Source organism: Conger conger, chromosome 18, assembly GCF_963514075.1.
Source record: "Conger conger chromosome 18, fConCon1.1, whole genome shotgun sequence".
Taxonomy (NCBI): domain Eukaryota; kingdom Metazoa; phylum Chordata; class Actinopteri; order Anguilliformes; family Congridae; genus Conger; species Conger conger.
In genome coordinates, this window is record NC_083777.1 from 2369025 (window position 1) to 2391815 (window position 22791).

The following is a 22791-nucleotide window of genomic DNA, read 5'->3' on the forward strand; positions in this document are numbered from 1 at the left end:
ACCTTCCCAGTCATGTACCTTAACCACTAGGCTACAGACTGCCTACAGGCACACAAAACTGCCAATGATCAATGCGGAAAACTTCAGCCCAGCCAATCAGCAGAAAGAAGGATGCTGAGAGCAGCATGGAGGATCAGCAGATCATTCACTGAAATCATGACCTTGCCTCGAGGTATTCTTTGTGATGATTTATTTGGGGGTCAAACTTTTTTTTTCCCATAAATGAAGCGAAAACATTTACATATCCGTCATGTTCTACTACTTTTCTTTTCACAAAGACAGAAACAAAATGTGACAAGGCAGGTAGAACCAGGTTAGAGAGCTTGTAAATAGGGTACAGAATTTCAAGTGGCAGGGCAGTTGCTTAGAAAACATCTTTAATCAATTACAAATTTAAACCTTTAGCTTTGAAACAAAACCCCTGCACAGCCAAGGGCTAACCAACAATCGATGCAACTGACACTTCTCTCACATTTAAATCCACTAAATCACTAATAAAAAAGGCTGGATAACTTTCTGTTTTTCATAAATCCCATTGATTTCATCCTCTAAATAAAATCTGGGCAGAGGAAGCACTTAAAACTTTAATCCATCTCATTTAAAAATAAAAAACGCCCGTGGTGCAGAACGGTAGGAAGCCACAGTGCGCATTCTGATTTTGGAAAATAATTCAACAAATGCATTTAATTTGCCCGTTTCTGCAACCTCCAATGTAATGGCACAGCATTGTAACCAATATCCACTATCCTGATAGCCTGTACCCTGTATTCTTCCCGAATTAATATGACAGTGACAAAGTGACAAACTACTCCCCTTACAACCTCAAAACTTCAGAGGTTGGAGAAAAACAGTATAGCTGTATTGAAATCGTTCTTATTAACCGAAAAACAAAAATGGCAAGGTTTTCCAATCCAAGGACAACTTCCAAACACTAATTATTTTGTTTCATTAGTTTGATTGTCCTGAAGGCCTTGTTCTTCAATTACTTTTGGACTTTAATTAAATGGATTGGCGAGTGCCATCTTGTTCACTCGAAACGCCGATTACCAGGGCATTTGTTATGCTTCCTGCATAGCGGTGTCCAGGGATTGTTGACACGTTGCTTATCAAGCAGGGTTAGTTTATACTGCTGTACTGAGAAACACATCAATCAAACACAGGGCTTAGCAAGCAGGGTTAGTTTATACTGCTATAGGTAGGCCTGTAGGTCGAGAAATGCAGTAATCTACTGAGCAGGACAAGCCCACAAAAATTTAATGTCTCCAGGCTCACTCCCCAAGGGGGAAAGTTTGGTGGAGTTTCCATAAGAAATGAACGAAGCAGTCAGTTAGAAGTCTTTAAACGAGCAGAAAATGTAGTCATATATTAACATCATAGCTATTTTCAAAATTCCAGAAAGCTACTGTTTAAAACCCAGATTTGCACTTCAATTAATTGCCAAGAAGCCCGTGGCTAACAACAGCTAACGGCATTAGCCTATAAAATGAAATTGTGAACCTTGCTTCTGCAATGTCATGTTAAAATGTGAATATTATAATTGAAAGATTATAATTAACTAGGTAGTTAGGTTAGTTAGACTAGTTAGTCAGCTAGTTATAGATCATAACATAGTTGATCTGGGATTTCATAAGATGGAAGACGATGCCAGGGAGTGATAGAGTTGGATCATCTATCCACTGTGTAACCACATGGGGACAGCACCCGAGGCCTGTCTAGTTTATTCCTACCAAAATTCCTCTGCTAGACTGAATGCAATTTGCTGACATTATTATTCATTAAAATACAAAAATAGCCATCTGTGATGGCTCCCTATTCAGAACAATGACAGACGCAGTTTGCGCTCCCCCCGGAAGGCCCCGCCTACATGACTGACTCATTACCGACTGGATCTATGTCCATCAAACCAGGACATTATGATAGGACAAGAGCGAACATGGACAACCAATGAGAATGCAAGAGGAAGCTGGTGGGCGGGCCTAACCTGCGTGTTGTACAGGTGAACAGGCCAATGGAACGGCTGTCTCTAGCTCTTTCTTAAAAGGCACCACAGATTTCTGATTACCTTATTTGGCAAAGTACAAGACCCAATCATATCTTCCACAAACTGATTCTAGTGGAAATAATTAGGAAAAAAATAATTTTGGTGTCTTTCCAGCACTTAAAATATTTACTTACCACAATGAAAACCAGTGTCAATGAAGCAAGAAATAGGATGGGAAATATGTGCAGTATCTGCCAGCTTAAGGTACTTACCAGTAATGCCTGCAATTAATAAACAGAACATTAAAACTGCTTAACGCAAAAATGCATCTCCAGCCAAAAATCTCAAAAAGCATCTCAAGCCAAAAATCTCAAAGTATTCATGACACAATATATAGCCTACACTTTCTCCGCTGGAACATTATATTCTACAAATAGAAAATACTTTTCCTCCATTTTCTTCTCAGGAACCTATGGAGCTCTTTCAGCCCCAGTATCTGCCTGGATCCCTGGTCTAGACCCCTGGCCTCACCCCTAAACCCCATCTCCCTACCTCACCCCTAAACCCCATCTCCCTACCTCACCCCTAAACCCCATCTCCCTACCTCACCCCTAAACCCTCACCGCTAAACCCCATCTCCCTACCTCACCCCATAAAACCTCACCCCTAAACCCCATCTCCCTACCTCACCCCTAAAACCTCACCCCTAAACCCCATCTCCCTACCTCACCCCTAATCCCCATCTCCCTACCTCACCCCTAAACCCTCACCGCTAAACCCCATCTCCCTACCTCACCCCTAAAACCTCACCCCTAAACCCCATCTCCCTACCTCACCCCTGAAACCTCACCCCCTACCTGAGATGCACATTGGTTATTATCTGTATGGTACAGAACCAAAGGTATGAAGAGTGCCTGGGCGGTGCCATATAGGTACATGACACTGTATCCTTAGCTAGCTATATGTACCATATAGGTACATAACACTGTATCCTTAGCTAGCTATATGTACCATATAGGTACATAACACTGTATCCTTAGCTAGCTATATGTAGCATATAGGTACATGACACTGTATCCTTAGCTAGCTATATGTACCATATACGTACACGACACTGTATCCTTAGCTAGCTATATGTACCATATAGGTACATAACACTGTATCCTTAGCTAGCTATATGTACCATATAGGTACATAACACTGTATCCTTAGCTAGCTATATGTAGCATATAGGTACATAACACTGTATCCTTAGCTAGCTATATGTACCATATAGGTACATAACACTGTATCCTTAGCTAGCTATATGTACCATTTAGGTACATGACACTGTATTCTTAGCTAGCTATATGTACCATATAAGTACATGACACTGTATCCTTAGCTAGCTATATGTACCATATAGGTATCATTAATCTGTACCTGAAGAGGACAGAGTGCCTGCACTGTCACTTAATGTCTGAGTGTTGAAGATGGTTCGATGGGTACAGAGGAGCTCCTAAGGCTGTCTCCCCTAGAGCACTCATATTTTAGTTCCAACCCAAGCACACTGAAAACAGACGGCCCAGGTCATTAATTTGTGCTGGTTTGCAGTTATTCGATACGTATTCATTTTGCAGTAACTATCGATTCACTCGTGTGTTACTTTTAATATCCATCCAAATCTGTGTGCTTGATTTAAACGTTTTGACACACCACTGGCACAGTCTTTTAAAGGTACAGAGAAGAGAGGAAGAAAGTGCATTTATCTATTAATTTATTTAATTACTTATCAGTATATTTACTTAGGTATGCATATATGTATTTACTTTCAATTAATTAACGTATTCATAGACCTACAAATGTATTATTCATCTATTTATTTATTTATTTATCAATATATACTTACTACTTTACTATTTATGTATTTAATATTTTAGGACGTTATGCAGGTTTTAGGACTTACACAGGTTTTAGGACGTTATGCAGGTTTTAGGACATTACACAGGTTTTAGGACATTACACAGGTTTTAGGACGTTATGTAGGTTTTAGGACATTACACAGGTTTTAGGACATTACACAGGTTTTAGGACATTTTGCAGGTTTTAGGACATTTTGCAGGTTTTAGGAGGTTATGCAGCACCAGCCAGATGTACAGAGTCATCCCGCAGGACCGGGAGAGATTAGAGGTCACGACCCCGTTAGTCTTCACTGCCAGTTCCATTTCTAACACGGACTCACATCCAGCACACAAAAGGCTGCGCATCCACTGTGTCAGGACTGTCACGTGGCACACGGGTATTCCAAGGTAAAAACAGAACCAGGGACAAAAGGCTGGGACACAGTGCCGTAAGAGGAATGGTGTCTCAGACAAAGGAGCGAGTGATCCAATTCCAAATGCGAAAACGGAGACCGAATTGCTTCTGTCGCAGAAGAGCTCTGGCGCTTCGTTGCGCTGGTCGGGGTGACGCATGCCGTGACCTCCGCTATTCTTCCTCCCATGCCCCCATTTAGCGGCTGAGAGCGTTAACGTTAATTTACACCAGCCAGACCTCCGAGCTACTACCCTCACCACGGCAAAAAGGAAGCCATTATGTGTATACCAAGTCTCTTGTGCTCAACACAAACAATGTAAACTATGTTTATACCAAGTCTCTGACGCTCAACACAAACAGTGTAAACTATGTTTATACCAAGTCCCTGAAGCTCAACACAAACAATGCAAACTATGTTTATACCAAGTCTCTTATGCTCAACACAAACAATGTAAACTATGTTTATCCCAAGTCTCTGACGCTCAACACAAACAGTGTAAATATGTTCATACCAAGTCTCTTGTGCTCAACACAAACAATGTAAACTATGTTTATCCCAAGTCTCTGACGCTCAACACAAACAGTGCAAACTCCGGCAATGTTTATAGCAAGTCCCTGATGCTCGACACAAATAATGTAAACTCCAGCTATGTTTGTAGCAAGTCTCTGACACTCAACACAGATAGTGTAAACTCCGGCTATGTTTATACCAAGTGTAAACGCAGGGTTAAATGGAAAATCAGCCGGTCCATGTATCACTGGATTTAGGCCTGGAGTTGTCTTACTCAGAACTTAAACAGAGGGGGGTTGGGTTGGTAGGGGACGCTATAGCTAGCTGCACTCCAGACCGCCACAAAGCCAGGAAACAAAACAAAACTCCCCGACAGACAACTGACCGCAAGCCGCCCTCCTCGTGTCTCAAGCGCATTGCCCTTACAGTCACACCTCAGAATTCCACCGGTTACTATAAGGTCAGGGGTTACTGGCTCCCGTACCCACAAGTCTTCATTCTGTAGTCCATTATAAACACAAAGGACTGGGTTTGTATGCCCCTGAATGTAAACAGAATTCCAATCGAAAGGAGAGCTGCTGGATAGCAGGCACCACGGAGTGCAGTCGTGTGGGGAAACAGCATGCAGACGCATAAACGGGGCCTCTTACTGTGCGACATTAACATGCATCCACCAATCAACTGTAATCAGTCCTTATACACAACCTCCTTATGCAACAGTGCTTCAGTAGCTTCCTCACCGAAGGTCTGCTTCCCCCTGTAGACCGGCCTCCACAGTGGTCTCGAGCAGTGTGCTGGTCTCTCAGTGCCAGGGAGGGCTGTGTGTTTGTGTGCTGGTCTCTCTGACAGACCAGCACACAAACACAGCCCTCCCTGGCACTGAGTTAGAGACCAGCACACACAGCCCTCCCTGGCACTGAGTTAGATACCAGCACACACACACACACACACACACACACACACACACACCCACACACACACACACACACACACACACACACACACACACCTCCCGGTGTGTTAGAGGCCGCTGAGCTCCAGGGAGACGTGGCACGCGTGGGGAAACAAAGGGCCGGCTCAGAAGCCAAACTCATCTGTATTCGGCCCGAAGCTCCGGAGGTTCCCACAATTCTGAACCCCCTCTTCCTTCCTCGCTCCGGCCTGTCCCACCATTTCCTTTCGGAGGGGGCTCCCCATGCGCGGAGATTCCGGAAAGTTCCGTGGCTGACTGGGGCTTGCCGGCAAGTGAACAACAGGTGTCGACGGAAAGAGGAGAGACAGGCTTTCCTGGAAGAGCCCAACACGTTCTGCTGCCTAGGTGACCGATTACTCACCCAATCAGGAGCAGCGCTGAACACACGACCAGGAAGCCCACTGTGTACTTCAGTGCATTCTTCACCTGCTGTAATGTGAGAAATCAGAGTGGATTTAATTACTGACATAATACAATCACATTTATCAGAGGGAGTAATCTCATACACAGCGTGTGAGCCACACAGTCTCTGAGAGCAGCAGTCTGGGAGTAGCACAGTCTGAGAGCCACACAGTCTGGGAGTAGCACAGTCTGAGAGCAGCATAGTCTCTGAGAGCAGCAGTCTGGGAGTAGCACAGTCTGGGAGCAGCAGAGTCTGAGAGCCACACAGTCTCTGAGAGCAGCAGTCTGAGAGTAGCACAGTCTGAGAGCAGCACAGTCCCTGAGAGCAGAAGTCTGGGAGTAGCACAGTCTGAGAGCAGCACAGTCTCTGAGAGCAGCAGTCTGGGAGTAGCACAGTCTGAGAGCAGCACAGTCTCTGAGAGCAGCAGTCTGGGAGTAGCACAGTCTGAGAGCAGCACAGTCTCTGAGAGCAGCAGTCTGGGAGTAGCGGTCTGAGAGCAGCACAGTTTCAGGGAGCAGCAGTCTGGGAGTAGCACAGTCTGAGAGCAGCACAGTTTCAGGGAGCAGCAGTCTGGGAGTAGCACAGTCTGAGAGCAGCATAGTCTGAGAGCAGCACAGCGTTTGTTCACTCAGACAGGAGACTCTTTATGGAAGCTATTCGGGCCACTGCCAGAGAAAGTGCTTCAGTCAGCTCAAAACCAAAGAAAAAGTCAAATCAGTCTAGCTGTCTGTGTGTGTGTGTGTGTGTGAGTGTGTGTGTGTGTGTGTGTGTGTGTGTGTGTGTGTGTGTGTGTGTGTGTGTGTGTGTGTGTGTGTGTGTGTGTGTGTGTGTGTGTGTGAGTGTGTGTGTGTGTGTGTGTGTGTGTATGTGTATGTGTGAGTGTATGTGTGAGTGTGTGTGTGTGTGAGTGTGTGTGAGTGTGCGTGCGTGCGTGCGTGTGTGTGCCCATGCGTTATATAAACACATGGAGTCATATGGAACTACATACAATGTCTAAAATGTTCCCCAGAGGTGGATCAGTGTTATTGAGCACTCAGGTGAAATGAGATACAAAGCAGGGGAACCATGAGCACATATTGATCACCCTGCACAAGCTGCCCTTTGCAGAGCAGAGAGGGAGAGCAGATGTGTGATGCAGTGTATGTGGGTGGGATTGTTTATTTACAACCGCCAAATCTCATTCACCAACAATACACCCCAGCCCTCTGAGCCTCAGGTGTGAGGCTGTGCGTGTGTCATCCTGTGCAACAGGTGTGCGTGTGTGTCATCCTGGGTAACATTACATTACATTATTGGCATTTGGCAGACACTCTTATCCAGAGCGACGTACAGTTGATTAGACTAAGCAGGAGACAATCCTCCCCTGGAGCAATGCAGGGTTAAAGGCCTTGCTCAAGGGCCCAACGGCTGTGCGGATCTTATCGTGGCTACACCGGGATTAGAACCACCAACCTTGCGTGTCCCAGTCATTTACCTTAACCACTACGCTACAGGCCACCCAAAGCGTAGTGGTGGTAACAGGTGTGTGTGTGTGTGTGTGTGTGTGTGTGTGTGTGTGTGTGTGTGTGTGTGTGTGTGAGTGTGTATGTGTGTGTGTGTGTGTCATCCTGTGTAACAGGTGTGTGTGTGTGTGTGTGTGTGTGTGTGTATGAGTGTGTATGTGTGTGTGTGTGTGCGTCATCCTGTTTAACAGGTGTGTGTGTGAGTGTGAGTGTGTGTGTGTGTGTGTGTGTATATGTGAGTCATCCTATGTAACAGCTGTGTGTGAGTGTGTGAGTGTGTGTGTGTGCGTGTGTGTGTGTGTGTGAGTGTGTGAGTGTGTGAGTGTGTCATCCTGTGTGAGGTGTGTGTGAGTGTGTGTGTGTGTGTGTGTGTGTGTCATCCTGTGTAACAGGTGTGTGTGTGTGTGTGTGTGTGTGTGTGTGTGTGTAAGTGTGTGTGTGAGTGTGTGTGTATGTGTGTCATCCTGTGTAACAGGTGTGTGTGAGTGTGTGTGAGTGTGTGAGTGTGTGTGTATGTGAGTCATCCTGTGTAACAGGTGTGTGTGTGTGTGTGTGTGTATGAGTGTCTGTGTGTGAGTGTGTGTGTGTGTGTGTGTGTGTGTGTGAGTGTGTCATCCTGTGTAACAGGTGTGTGTGAGGGTGTGAGTGTGTGTGTATGTGAGTCATCCTGTGTAACAGGTGTGTGTGTGTGTGTATGAGTGTCTGTGTGTGAGTGTGAGTGTGTGTGTGTGTGTGTGTGTGTGTGTGTGTGTGTGTGTGTGTGTGTGTGAGTGTGTGTGTGTGTGTGAGTGTGTGTGAGTGTGTGTGTGAGTGTGTGTGTGTGTGTGTGTGTGTGAGTGTGTGTGTGTGTGTGTGTGTGTGTGTGTGTGTGTGTGTGTAAGGTGGAAGACAGTGAGTCACACCAGTGCTCTCACAGAAGGCAGTCAGTCCTCTCACCGAGCACTTGTTGACGTTGTCATCATCCCTCTCCTCGTAGAAGAAATACACAAAGGGAATCCAGAAGAATACACAGAACAGGATGATGATGTACAGAGCTGAGGGGATGAAAGGAGAGAGAGAGAGAGAGAGAGAGAGAGAGATCAATCATGAGGACACTCCTTGCACACCTCAGAGCCCCTCACTGCCACTGCAATCCTTGCTTCAAACAGGACCGTTTCGCAGTCAGGCATTTCACTGAGGCATTTCTTTATGTTTCTGAAAGAAAATGATACTTTTATTCACTAAGGCTGCATGAAATCATACCAAAACACCATCCCACAAAATACAACCGAGAGATTGCTAATGTTGCAAATTGCTATTACTGTTCGAAATGACAGTTTTTTATTCAATCATTACATATGACAGTAAAGCCCAGTTTTCAGCAGCCAACACACTGTTACCTCATCCTTAAGTAATCAGGCTGGGCTAATGTGCTAATTTGATACCACTCCCATGATATTAAGCGCAGTTGAAAACAATTTAGCTGTTTAATGAAGCTCAAAAAAAATATTTCTTTCAAGTTGCTTTACTATCTAGAACAGTCATTCCTAAAGTTCAATTTTGGTAGAAAATTAGCCAAAAAGAAACTCATTAACTCTAAAAACTCATCAGTCAATTGTTGTGTTGATAGATGAAGGCTATTCCATGATTGAGATTACCAAGACTCTGAAGATTTCATACAAAGGTGTGCACTACTGTCTTGAAAGAAGAGAGCAAACTGGATCTGACCAGGACAGAGAGACGTGGGAGGCCCAGATGCACAACTGCACAAGAGGACGGGTACATCAGAGTCTCCAGTGTGAGAAACAGACGTGTCTTCAGCAGGCTGCTTCACTGAACAGTGTGAGCCACACATCAGCTTCTTATGAAACAGCGAAGACTCAACTCCCAGGTAGACCTCATTAGCCTCTCCCATCCGATCGTGTTATGTTTCCAAATTTTTACTTTTCATTCTTGTTTGCCAGTTTCAGAAATGGCTTTGTCTTTGAAACTCCAGCACCCCGGAGTCGTCTCATCACTGTTGCAGATGTTTGGTGGGTCCGGTTCAACAGAGCTGCCAGCTAACTACCATGACAGAGTCTAAGGCATGGCCACACATAACTGCCACGATCGATGTCGATGGGAAGTCATTTTCAGATGAAATTACTCAGCTAACGCGGTTAAAGACGGCGCGCGGCTCCAAGCAAGTGATTGACATGAGCGTAGCGCCGTTGCCTAGCAACAGCAAAAGAAAGCCTAAAACAGCTTTATCAGAGCGGGCTAGATAAGACTGAGCCAGGTACAGCGCAGTGCGTCTGCCAGCCCAACAGGGGCGTCCAGTGCGGCCGCAGCTGAAAGGGTTAACACTGAACTGCCACGTGCCTCACTGCTCACGAACCCCAGCACAGACTCAACGGATGCATATCTCACACAGTGTGCAGATACACAGAGTGCAGACACAGAGTGCAGGTACACAGAGTGCAGACACAGTGTGCAGATACAGTGTGCAGACACAGTGTGCAGACACAGTGTGCAGACACAGTGTGCAGATACAGTGTGCAGAGACATAGTGTGCAGGTACACAGGGTCACACAGTGCGCAGAGACACAGGCTCACATAGTGTGCAGGTACACAGGGTCACACAGTGTGCAGAGACACAGGCTCACACAGTGTGCAGATACAGAGGCACACACAGTGTGCAGAGACACAGGCTCACACAGTGTGCACTGGTGAGCTGGGCCTTTAGCGGGCCACGGGGGGCCATTGTTAATGACGGCGGCGTTTTCGATCGCCAGGACACCGACCGCATCATCAATGGAAACCCCCGGAAAAACAATGCACCCTTCCCGGCTTTTCGCGGGCGCGCGGGAGACCGTCTGAACTTCACCTGAGGGTCTTCAGGGACCGTGCGCGCGGCCTCACGCACGACCTCACGCACGGAGCTGGCGTTTCCACGTGTGAGAACAGGCTGGTCCCAGAACACTTTGTACGCCTTAGTGGCTTGCACCGAGCTACTCCACGCTTCTCGCTTCAAGCCTAATGCCTCTTAAGACCGTATTAAAACCCAGGGCTTTGCTGTTATTTACAGCGCGCAGCGGAATTATGCTGCCTGCTTACAAGTATATTTAAACGCTCTGGAAACCCATGTTTATTTAAAAAAACTTATGTCAGGTACATTTTTCTGAATCCTGTTACCGTGAGTAGTTTCTGGCTCAGAAGAACTGCATTGGGTAATACAGACATTAAACAGCATTCGTCACCAATTCATGACAACGGGCCAGTTTCTCAGACACAATTAAGCCTAGTCGTAGACCAATTTCTATTTTAATGGATTAATGGAGATGGGAGCAACATAGGAGGTAAGAGCAGTCGTCTGGCAGTCGGGGGGTTGCCGGTTTCATCCCCGCCCCGGGCGTGTCGAAGTGACACCTAACCCCTAATTGCTCCCGAGAAGCTTGGTGCCTTGCATGGCAGCCAATCGGCGTTGGCGTATGAATAGGTGAATGAGAGGCATTAATTGTAAAGTGCTTTGGATAAAAGTACTATATAAATGCAGTTACCATTTAGATTCTCCAGTCAAAATTCAATTTAGTCCAGGACTAAGTTGAATTAATTGGGAAATTAAAAAAATCATGAGAGTAACAATGAAAACGGAAAAGGATTATATTTTTATAGATAGCGAGCCCCCAGAACCCTTGTCTCTCTTGCCTGTTTAACCCATTGCACCTTGAGCACTGTGAGCCAGGGGTCGGGGGTCGGATGGTGAACGGACAGAAGCCCCACAAGAACAAGAGGGCTCCCTGCCTCTCCAAACCTCCAGTGGAGTTATCAAAAATTACAGGTCCCAAAAGAGCAACTGAAAGACCCGCAGGTCTGTCAAGGACCAGGCCTTCAAAGAGACCATCAACCAGGACCAGAACAGTCTATTGAAGCCTGAGGACCAGGCCTTCAAAGAGACCATCAAACAGAGGACAGGCCCCAGCAACACAGTCCCAGAACAAGGGAGCTGCCCACAGACTCGTAAAACAAGCACCTGTGTCTGTGACGTCACCCGTGGGATTGTGGAGATTTTGACACCGCAGAAGTGAAGTTTTTTGACAGCACAGTTGGGGGAAGGGGACCCTCATATGGGCATGAAGCATGAAGCCCAGTCCAATCAGAGTCCACTGAAAGAGTGAGATACTGTGACTCAGCAGTGACGCAAACCGAGCCTGATCCGTCCACAAAACACAAGATAATCCTGTTTTGTCCAAATAACACAATATCTTAACCAATCGGCATATGGAGAGACAATAGACAGAGAAAACATGTCTTGCCATTACTTTCTTGTGGGAAAATGTATAGACTTTGTGTTTTTACCATATTGTCAACATTGACTTACACTGAAAGTCAATGTTGCCTACATTGGAGCCAGCTGCACTGGCACTAGTGAGCAACATCTCTCAACAAGACCAGAAAGTGAGCATCAAAAACAAGAACTTTTCTCTATGATCCGGGCCCACCCCTCCTGATTCCCAATTATCACTATTTCAAGTGAAACTGCTATTCAATTACAAAAAAATGCAGTTTAAAAACCTTCACAGGTTACCTTGCAACAGTATCACATTTAAGTGATGATATTTGTTTTTAAGATGGCTTCCAGGGACAATTTCATTGTGATACAACACCAATTAATCTGAGGGATATTGTCTGTGGACGAAACATGATTTTTCTGAAAGTGACATTGCAGCTGTGATTGATCGCTGTGGCTTTAAGGCATTTAAAGCGTCTCCGGTCCCTTTCCACTTCCAGCTGAGAGTGTACACTAAGTGAGCAAATACTTTTGTCATAAAAGGACGATAACGTTCCTGAATTATTCATAAGGAGCCGAACAACTGAAAAGTCAAAGCCTTGTTTTTAGAAAATTGAATCCCAAAACTTTAGCTGCAGTGGAATTTAGCACACAAAAGCATTTTTCTTCTCAATGAGTGTAGAAACCACTTTGGCTGCCGTGCAGAGGTTACTACCAGGACACGTTAGCTTTAGCTTCTCTTATGGCTTTCATGTGTGGCTACGCCACGTTAGCATTAGATTCTCTTAGCAGCACTCACGTGCAGACACCGTCACAGGAGATCCATTCAAGTTTGGTTTGCCTCTTCCTACACATCTGTCTCCTCTCAGGAAGAGCCCAACACCAGGGCCACATTAGAAATTTATGGGATGGAGGCGAGGAGCTGAGAGAGAGGAAGCTATTTTGAGAGAGAAGCCTTTCTTTTAGCGCAGCTAATGGACGTCAGTGGAGACGGCCACGATACCCTCAGAATAACTTCCCCGAAGCCCGCCTGATCGCTCGGGCTGAGAAATCGTCTGATGCGCGATAGCGTGATTCATTAACACGGACCGGTACACACAACCAAACAGACGAGGCAATTAGACTGCAGGTCCAGAACGGGCTCTGCGCAGTCCAAGCAGCTTTAAATAGAGCCGCTCCCTATTCTTAGGCTGAAGTGTTAAAAAGATGAATTCATTAGAGGGCTGAAAAAGCGACAGTAGTCCTCAGGCTGAATCATACTGTCGAGCACCTGTTGCAGCACTTATGTAACACTATTCTCCACCAATAAGCTGTGGCAGCTGTGTGGATCTCTGGATCAGACGTATAGGACCACCCCTCACCTATAGACCAATAGAACTCTCACAGTGGTGCATGACTGGGACCCGGAAGGTTGGTGGGTCAAGCCCCGGAGTAGCCCCGATAAGATCCGCACAACTGCTGGGCCCCATGCTTAGTCTAATCAACTGCAAGCCGCTTTGGATAAATGTTAAATAACAAATGATGATATTTCTATTATTAGTGTGATAGTGCCCCTCTCTCCCCACAGTGACTGAAGAGGTGACACAGCGCCCCTCTCCCCTCCGGAGAGACAGCGGCTCGCTTGTCCTGATAAACGGCTGCCCGCTCACCCGTCTCCGTTTAGGAGCGCTCCCGCTCACCCGTCTCCATTTAGGACCCGTCTCCATTTAGGAGCGCTCCCGGTCCCCGTCTCCGTTTAGGAGCGCTCCCGGTCCCCGTCTCCGTTTAGGAGCGCTCCCGGTCCCCGTCTCCGTTTAGGAGCGCTCCCGGTCCCTGACTCCGTTTAGGAGCGCTCCCGGTCCCCGTCTCCGTTTAGGAGCGCTCCCGGTCCCCGTCTCCGTTTAGGAGCGCTCCCGGTCCCCGTCTCCGTTTAGGAGCGCTCCCGGTCCCCGTCTCCGTTTAGGAGCGCTCCCGGTCCCCGTCTCCGTTTAGGAGCGCTCCCGGTCCCTGACTCCGTTTAGGAGCGCTCCCGGTCCCCGACTCCGTTTAGGAGCGCTCCCGGTCCCCGACTCCGTTTAGGAGTGCTCCCGGTCCCTGACTCCGTTTAGGAGCGCTCCCGGTCCCCGTCTCCGTTTAGGAGCGCTCCCGGTCTCCGTTTAGGAGCGCTCCCGGTCCCTGACTCCGTTTAGGAGCACTCCCTCTTGCCCGTCTCCGTTTAGGAGCGCTCCCGGTCCCCGTCTCCGTTTAGGAGCGCTCCCGGTCTCCGTTTAGGAGCGCTCCCGGTCCCTGACTCCGTTTAGGAGCGCTCCCGGTCCCCGTTTAGGAGCGCTCCCGGTCCCTGACTCCGTTTAGGAGCGCTCCCGGTCCCCGTTTAGGAGCGCTCCCGGTCCCCGACTCCGGAGGCAGAGAGCGGCCGCGCCCGCTGCCATGGCGACCGGGCGGGTAATAGTCATCAGCGCCGCCTGAATATTAAAGCGGACACATTACCGCCCATCATCCATTACCCTCCCTCAGAGCTCCAGCAGACCGGGGAATTAATCCCCCCCGACGGGCCGGAGAGAGAGGGGGCTAAATAATTAAACAAACATCTGAACCGGCCACGGGCGGAGGAACCAGCGGTTCCGGGCCTTTCCGCCGGGTTCTCGCCGCTCGGAGAGAGAGGGACGGGGTCGTCCAAGTTCGCCCACGACTTCACCGCGGGGCGAGGTCTCGTAAAGCACGCGGGCCGTTAAGTCCCCCGCCGATATCGGCAGGCCGCATTCTCCTTCTCTCTTTCTTTCTCTTTTTTTTCAAGCCTTATCTATCCGTCTGTCAGGCAATTACAGTCAATCAAACTAACGGACCAAACCATTTGAATTCAGCCCATGCTAGCGGGATGCTTCCTGAGTGTTTACTGCTTGGCGAGTTAAGGAAATTGCCTATGCAAATAAAAATCAGATAGCCGTCAACAATCTGTCTTAGCGAAATGGCCGCCGTCGGGCCGGATCTTACGCCCACCTCACGACCCCCCTTTAAGGACATTAAATAATCTGCCCATGAGGCCGTCTGCTGTCTGTACTGAGGAGGTGTGTGTGTGTGTGTGCGTGTGTGTGCGTGTGTGTGTGTGTGAGTGTGTGTGAGTGTGTGTGAGTGTGAGTGTGAGTGTGTGTGTGTGAGTGTGAGTGTGTGTGTGTGTGTGTGAGTGTGAGTGTGTGTGTGTGTGAGTGTGTGTGTGTGTGTGTGTGTGTGAGTGAGTGTGTGAGTGAGTGTGTGTGTGTGTATGTGTGTGTGTGTGAGTGTGTCTGTGTGTGTCTGTAGGAGTGTGTGTGTGTGTCTGTGTGTGTGTGTGGGTGTGCGTGTGTGTGTCTGTGTGTGTGTGTGTGTGTGTGTGCGCGCATGTCTGTAGGAGTGTGTGAGTGTGTGTGTGTGTGTGTGAGTGTGTGTGTCTGTAGGAGTGTGTGTGTCTGTAGGAGTGCGTGTGTGTGTGTCTGTCTGTAGGAGTGTGTGTGTTTGTGTGTGCATGTTTTACATTTTAGAGGAAAAGCTAGTTAATACTAGACTGTTATTCAGACGGTGCTAGTCTAGACACGCTCAGCTTCTGTACATTTACCCCTGTACACGTTTAATTGTCAGTTACCGCAAACCAGGCCTTCTGTGTCGCCTTGGCGATGTCTCTTTTGCATAAGCCTCGGGGTAACACCCATGCTCTCCGTTTCTGTAAATGAACGGCCCCATCTCTCCATCATATGCATGTTGTGTGTCCTATGGCTGTACATCATCATATCAGCCACAATGTCATTTATAACATCATTTATAATGTCATTTTTCAACAGTCGTTAATGTGCGCACATCAGAACAATAAAATATGGTTACCTCAATAACGCAGAATAGAAGCCCCTACCCCTTTAAGGAAGTCAGCATTGACACAAACACAAAAACTAAATGTGCAGAATCTTCTGCAGCTATCCCACAATTCCCTGCCGCGCAGCAGGAGACGGCACGGGGATTCGCCAGTGTGGAGAAACAGGACGGAGATCCAATATTAATCTGTCACAGAAACACGCCGCACCCGTCCGGATGAGGCCTCTCCAATTAAAGCCTGTCCCATCCGGCACCCGTCCCCCCCGTCCCACAGCAATACATATTTAAAAAGTACCAAATGACCTCCAGGGTAGGGGGGAAAAATTAATCAAGTGCCATCCCCGCGTACCGTTCCGCACCAGCTCAGAAATTGGGGAGGTGCGGTGTGGTATCATCTGTCGAGGGAGCGTGAGCCACATCCCGAAGCCCGGCCACTTCCATTTTGTCTCTCGGCTAAGAGGGACAACGCGCTACGGCGCTAACGGCTAATGCTCAGTCGGCTAAGAGGGACAGCGCACTACGGCGCTAACGGCTAATGCTCAGTCGGCTAAGAGGGACAGCGCGCTAACGGCTAATGCTCAGTTGGCTAAGAGGGGCAGCGCGCTACGGCGCTAACGGCTAATGCTCAGTCGGCTAAGAGGGACAGCGCGCTACGGCGCTAACGGCTAATGCGCAGTCGGCTAAGAGGGACAGCGCGCTACGGCGCTAACGGCTAATGCTCAGTCGGCTAAGAGGGACAGCGCGCTACGGCGCTAACGGCTAATGCTCAGTCTGCTAAGAGGGACAGCGCTAACGGCTAATGCTCAGTCTGCTAAGAGGGACAGCGCGTTACGGCGCTAACGGCTAATGCTCAGTCTGCTAAGAGGGACAGCGCTAACGGCTAATGCTCAGTCTGCTAAGAGGGACAGCGCGCTACGGTGCTAACGGCTAATGCTCAGTCGGCTAAGAGGGACAGCACTCTACGGCGCTAACGGCTAATGCTCAGTCGGCTAAGAGGGACAGCGCGCTGCGGCGCTAACGGCTAATGCTCAGTCTGCTAGCCACGCGACGGGCTAATAATGCTCCCGTAATCAGTGGCCTGTTTCATAAGGGGTGTGTCTGAGGCAAACTTACTGTGAAAGAGACACGCACATTGTTGTCTCTGAAGCTAAACAAATCACACAAATGGCTACTAAGGCTCAGATCTTCCACTGGCTGGGTTAATTCTTTAAGTGAAAGTTGGCTTTCATAGTGGGAACCTCTGTTAATGGTGTCCCTACATGGGCCTGAGTCACATGACTGAGTGTGGCCTGCTGGGAAGCGAGCAGAATCCGGGGAAGGTGGACCGTCTTTCTGATGAGAGGTTAAACCGAGGTGCTGACTCACGGCGGTCATTAAAGATCTCATGACACTGGTCATTAAAGATCACATGACACTGGTCATTAAAGATCACATGACACTGGTCATTAAAGATCACATGACACTGGTCATTAAAGATCTCATGACACTGGTCATTAAAGATCACATGACACTGGTCATTAAAGATCACATGACACTGGTCATTAAAGATCTCATGACACTGGTCATTAAAGATCCCATGACACTGGTCATTAAAGATCCCATTACACTGGTCATTAAAGATCACATGACACTGGTCATTAAAGATCTCATGACACTGGTCATTAAAGATCCCATGACACTGGTCATTAAAGATCACATGACACTGGTCATTAAAGATCACATGACACTGGCCATTAAAGATCACATGGCACTGGTCAATAAAGATCCCATGACACTGGTCATTAAAGATCACATGACACTGGCCATTAAAGATCACATGGCACTGGTCAATAAAGATCCCATGACACTGGTCATTAAAGATCACATGGCACTGGTCATTAAAGATCACATGGCACTGGTCATTAAAGATCCCATTACACTGGTCATTAAAGATCACATGACATGACACTGGTCATTAAAGATCCCATGACACTGGTCATTAAAGATCACATGACACTGGTCATTAAAGATCACATGACATGACACTGGTCATTAAAGATCACATGACACTGGTCATTAAAGATCACATGACACTGGTCATTAAAGATCACATGGCACTGGTCATTAAAGATCCCATGACACTGGTCATTAAAGATCACATGACATTGGTCATTAAAGATCACATGACACTGGTCATTAAAGATCACATGACACTGGTCATTAAAGATCACATAGCAATGGTCATTAAAGATCACATGACACTGGTCATTAAAGATCACATGACACTGGTCATTAAAGATCACATGACACTGGTCATTAAAGATCACATGGCACTGGTCATTAAAGATCACATGACACTGGTCATTAAAGATCACATGACACGCTTCACAAAGAGTAGGGGGTTCACTGGTGCCCTGGCTAAATTCCAAACATGGCTCTTTCAACCTGCCACCTATGAACAAACACGCAAACTTCACCAAGCCACTGTTTCTGAGAAAGAAAGAGTAAGATCAGACTCTTAACACACCGTAACACAGATCCCTAGATTCCTGGGATGGCGTAACACACGGTGAATTGATTCAGACAAAGTGGATGCAGCAGGCCTGACTGACTAGCACTGATGTGTGTGTGTGTGTGTGTGTGTGTGTGTGTGTGTGGGGGAGTATGTGTGTCCATGTGAGTGCATGTTGTGTGTGTGTGTGTGTGTGTGTGTATGCATGCAGGTGTGTGTGTGTGTGTGAGAGGTGGCTGTGAGTGTGCGTTACTGTGTGTTGTGTGTGTGCGTGTGGGTATGTATCTGTGTGTGTTCACTGCAGTGAAATTTAGTGACTCATTTGCAATGAGACTGAACAATGGAAAGGGGAATCAAGTATGCACAAGTGGGGAAAGTTGTGTATTATTGAAAAGCCCTTTCTCTCTCTCTGTGGTCTGTGGGGAGAGCTGGCTAAGAGCCACACACAGCCGTACTGAGATGAGGAGTGACACACAGCACAAGAGAAACGAGTAAAAGGAAGTCAGCGAAGATGGGAAAGGAATTCCTCCCAGATTTCACCGTCATACAAACTGAAACTGAAACTGTGTGCGCCACACAAATACAGTCATGCAGAGGGCCAGGGGCCTACACGCACCCACACACACACAACACGCACGCACCCAACACGCACGCACGCACACACACACACGCACGCACGCACGCACACCCACACACACACACACACACACACAACACGCACACACACACAACACGCACGCACCCACACACACACACACACAACACGCACGCACCCAACACGCACGCACGCACACGCACACACGCAGGCACGCACACACACACACACACTGCAAACCGCCTCCGGACCTTAAAAACAGCTTAGCCCACAGCCCCTCATCTCATTTCATTGCCATCACCACAGTGGAGAGGGAGAGGGCCCCACAGTGGAGAGGGAGAGGGCCCCACAATGGAGAGGGAGAGGGCCCCACAGTGAAGAGGGAGAGGGCCCCACAATGGAGAGGGAGAGGGCCCTACAGTGGAGAGGGAGAGGGCCCTACAGCGGAGAGGGAGAGGGCCCCACAGTGAAGAGGGAGAGGGCCCTACAGCGGAGAGGGAGAGGGCCCTACAGCGGAGAGGGAGAGGGCCCCACAGTGAAGAGGGAGAGGGCCCCACAGTGAAGAGGGAGAGGGCCCTACAGCGGAGAGGGAGAGGGGCCCCACATTGGAGAGAGACAGATAAAAATGCTGTGCCACAATACTCTTAGACCAAGGAGGCTGCTGATGTAGCCGGGTCTTTCCGGAGTGCTCCATTTCCCGGTGCAGGGAGGGGCCGCCCTGTTTCCCAGGAGAAGAGGAGCGGCTGGGTGCCGCTAGCGCGATAGCCGCACACGCAGAGCAGCATCGCTAACAGATAAAAGCCAGTGAAGCGGACACCATTCCCCCATGTTTAAGAAGCTTTTCAGTTACCTCCCGCGGAGCGACAAAAACACTCTGCGTGGTGCGTTCACCTCCCGCCAATCCCTGAGTCTCCCAGAACGTTCTGGAAGAATAAGCCTCTCGCCGCCGGCACGCCGACAGCGCTCCGCCGCTCGATAGCCTCGCTGCTCGCCGCGCCGGTTAGCCTCTCCGACACGCCGCAGCGCCAAAGCGGCTTATTCTGGCGGATACAGCGGATTTCTGAGCCCGCTATCATTACCGGCCGCAGTTATCCTGGCAGAGCGGCAGTAACGAGGCCACTCCTCCCCCGCCGCTGAACTCTGGGACAGGCCGAGCCCACTGTCGGCTGCATCGAACCGCTCCTCATCGCCCGGGCGTTTAGCAGCTATTTCTGTTCTTCAGCAGGTCCTGGGCACAGACTGAACCACGGTATACCCTGTGCGGCTACAGGATAGCACGGGCCTCTGTATACCCTGTGCGGTTACAGGATAGCGGGGCCGCTGTATACGCTGTGCGGTTACAGGATAGCGGGGCCGCTGTATACCCTGTGCGGTTGCAGGATAGCGGGGCCTCTGTATACGCTGTGCGGTTACAGGATAGCGGGGCCTCTGTATACGCTGTGCGGTTACAGGATAGCGGGGCCTCTGTATACGCTGTGTGGTTACAGGATAGCGGGGCCGCTGTATACCCTGTGCGGTTGCAGGATAGCACGGGCCTCTGTATACCCTGTGCGGTTACAGGATAGCGGGGCCGCTGTATACGCTGTGCGGTTGCAGGATAGCGGGGCCTCTGTATACGCTGTGCGGTTACAGGATAGCGGGGCCTCTGTATACGCTGTGCGGTTACAGGATAGCGGGGGCGCTGGCTATGAAGGAAATAGAGTGACGCATTCCTCGCCGTCGGCCACAGTTGGTGGTCAGTCCGAGTCCCTGGGTCTCTGTCAGCCGGCAGCGCACGGCGTCAGGAGGCTCCGTGAGAGGGCCTCCGTACACGCAGAGGGCAGCTTCCCCACACGGCTCCACGGCTCCGCGGCCCTTTGTCTAACCGCTCGATAAACCAATGAATAAATTAAGTGCTGAATGAAATCCACCATTACGTAATTAATCCCCAGGGCGCCTAGCGGCGGCTCAATTTAGGGCTTCCTGCGGAGGGCCCGGGTTTGGGTCCCGGGGGACGCGGGCGGGGCGCCCTCGTTCGTTTCGGACCGCCCGAAAACAGCGACCCGCAGCGGGAGGCGAAGGGCGGAAAGCTGTAGGTACGTTACACCCCTCTTCACAAGGGTCTGGAGTCCTGGACAAGCAAAGACGTAGCAACACCTCTTTTTTGAGCTGAAGCGGCTTGGAACCCAGGTTTCTCAATCTCACCTACAGCACTTTACTTATTGATTCATTTTAACTTGTGTTTTGGCAGCAAGAACATTCCAGCAAAGGTTTGTGTCAACACGGTCAGAAATGAACTGACAGTGGAGGTACATTTTTGCTCTTCGAGGATCTAATTCCCCAAATGTACCCTGAAAGTGCAGTAATGTTCTCTTTGGGTGCAAATGAGCATGTTCCCAAAGTAAAAAAGATACAAATGAGTCATATATCCTGGCAAGGGGTACAGTTGTATGTACCTATAGAGTACCGCCCTAGCGACAAGCATTTGTACCTTTTTATGCACTTTCCTTACCCTTATTTCTGAGACTGCAGAACATACCATTCTATTCCTATAATTTTACACTTTTACAAAAACAAATAAAAGTTTGCTGTGTGTTTGGTGGTAAAGCTGAAAGATGTCAGGGAAAATAGGCAGCATTAGGACTTTCACACGAGCCTGTTTGCTTAGACGCATACTGCTCATGGAAGGAGAGGATCAAAAGTGCCACCGCAACCCACATTCAAATGAGCACCCTGTAGCTGCCTGGAACATTTTCCTCTTTTTTTTATTTATTTTGTATTCTTACCGGCAAAGTCTTCTATATTAACCGAGAATGAAAAAGATGAAAAAAGCAGACCTCTGTTTTCCAGGAGGAATCAAAGCTTCAGGAGCCAGACTGCAGATTCCACATTTTCATCTCTCCGGGCGATTCGCTGTCGCAGACAATCGGCGTTCCAGCCGGAAGACCGTATCCTCCCACGCCTGCCTACCCACCCTCGCCCCCTGCGCTGGTGTTCTGCAAAGGGCGAGTAAAGCAAATAATGTATGAAGTTATCGCTCGCTCTTCCATTACTGTGGAAGCGACTGAAAGGACCTTGCGGGTTAATGTATTAGTATGCGCCTGGATGTGCGCGTTTGGGCTACCTCCTGCCCTCACGCTGCGGCGCGGGGTGGGGTACGCTGTACCGCACACACACGGTGTGAACAGAGCGAGCTCCGCTAATCACGGTGTCATGACGCAGGTAGGACTCGCGTGGTTCCAGCCGACGGCGTGGAGAATCTCGAACGCGCCGCTCCCCAAGTGAGAATGCTTTATGCGAAATAACGCAGGGCGGGGGCAGGTCACCCCTCCCATAGCGTGCGTCACACCTCCGCTCCCCGGGGTGAACGCGCTCCCCTCCTGAACGCCGGTCGCCAGGCGGGGGGGGCGGAAGGCTCCCGTTTCAGCGCGGTAATCACTACAGAGAGACGGACGGGCGAACGCTGTGGAGCGCAGAGTCTCAGCTGAAGCCCGGGGCTTTCCGCGCGGCCGTACACGGCTCTTGGCTGCCACCTGCTGGCCGATGGGAACTGCATCCCGTGAAATACAGAGGGGAGGGAACGGGAGGTTTCTGCGGATGACAATAATCTCATTTCTCTGACCTTCAATTCAATTCAATTCAATTTTATTTGTGTAGTGCTTTTCACAGTAGACTGCCACAAAGACACTTTACATAGTAAACAGAAGGGAAGAAATGTGGGAAGAATCTGCCCTAAGCCCCCAAATAGAGCTTGTGCCCTTTTGTCTGGCTTTGCTTTAACAGTCTGTGCTCTTCAACTACAGGAACGGCATTATACAAATTATTATGATTATGATTATAATTAGTAGCAGTAGTAGTAGTAGTATCTTATTGATAATAATAATAATAATAATAATAATAATAATAATTGTCTTGCTATAATTATTCTTCCTTATATTGATATTAATATGATTGGGAATACGTTGAGATAAACACAACCACTGACCACTGCCA

At 48.7% G+C, this 22791-nt stretch overlaps 1 protein-coding gene across 1 annotated transcript in view; it reads right to left on the reverse strand.

Annotated features, from left to right (window-relative positions):
• Positions 1-22791, reverse strand: part of lmbrd1 (LMBR1 domain containing 1) — a 92687-nt gene that overhangs the window by 58371 nt on the left and 11525 nt on the right. The window contains exons 4-5 of the mRNA XM_061228822.1: positions 8602-8699; positions 6122-6189 (exon numbers count right to left, since the gene is read on the reverse strand). Of these exons, the coding sequence (XP_061084806.1) occupies positions 6122-6189; positions 8602-8699 (166 nt within the window). The remainder of the gene's footprint in view (positions 1-6121; positions 6190-8601; positions 8700-22791) is intronic.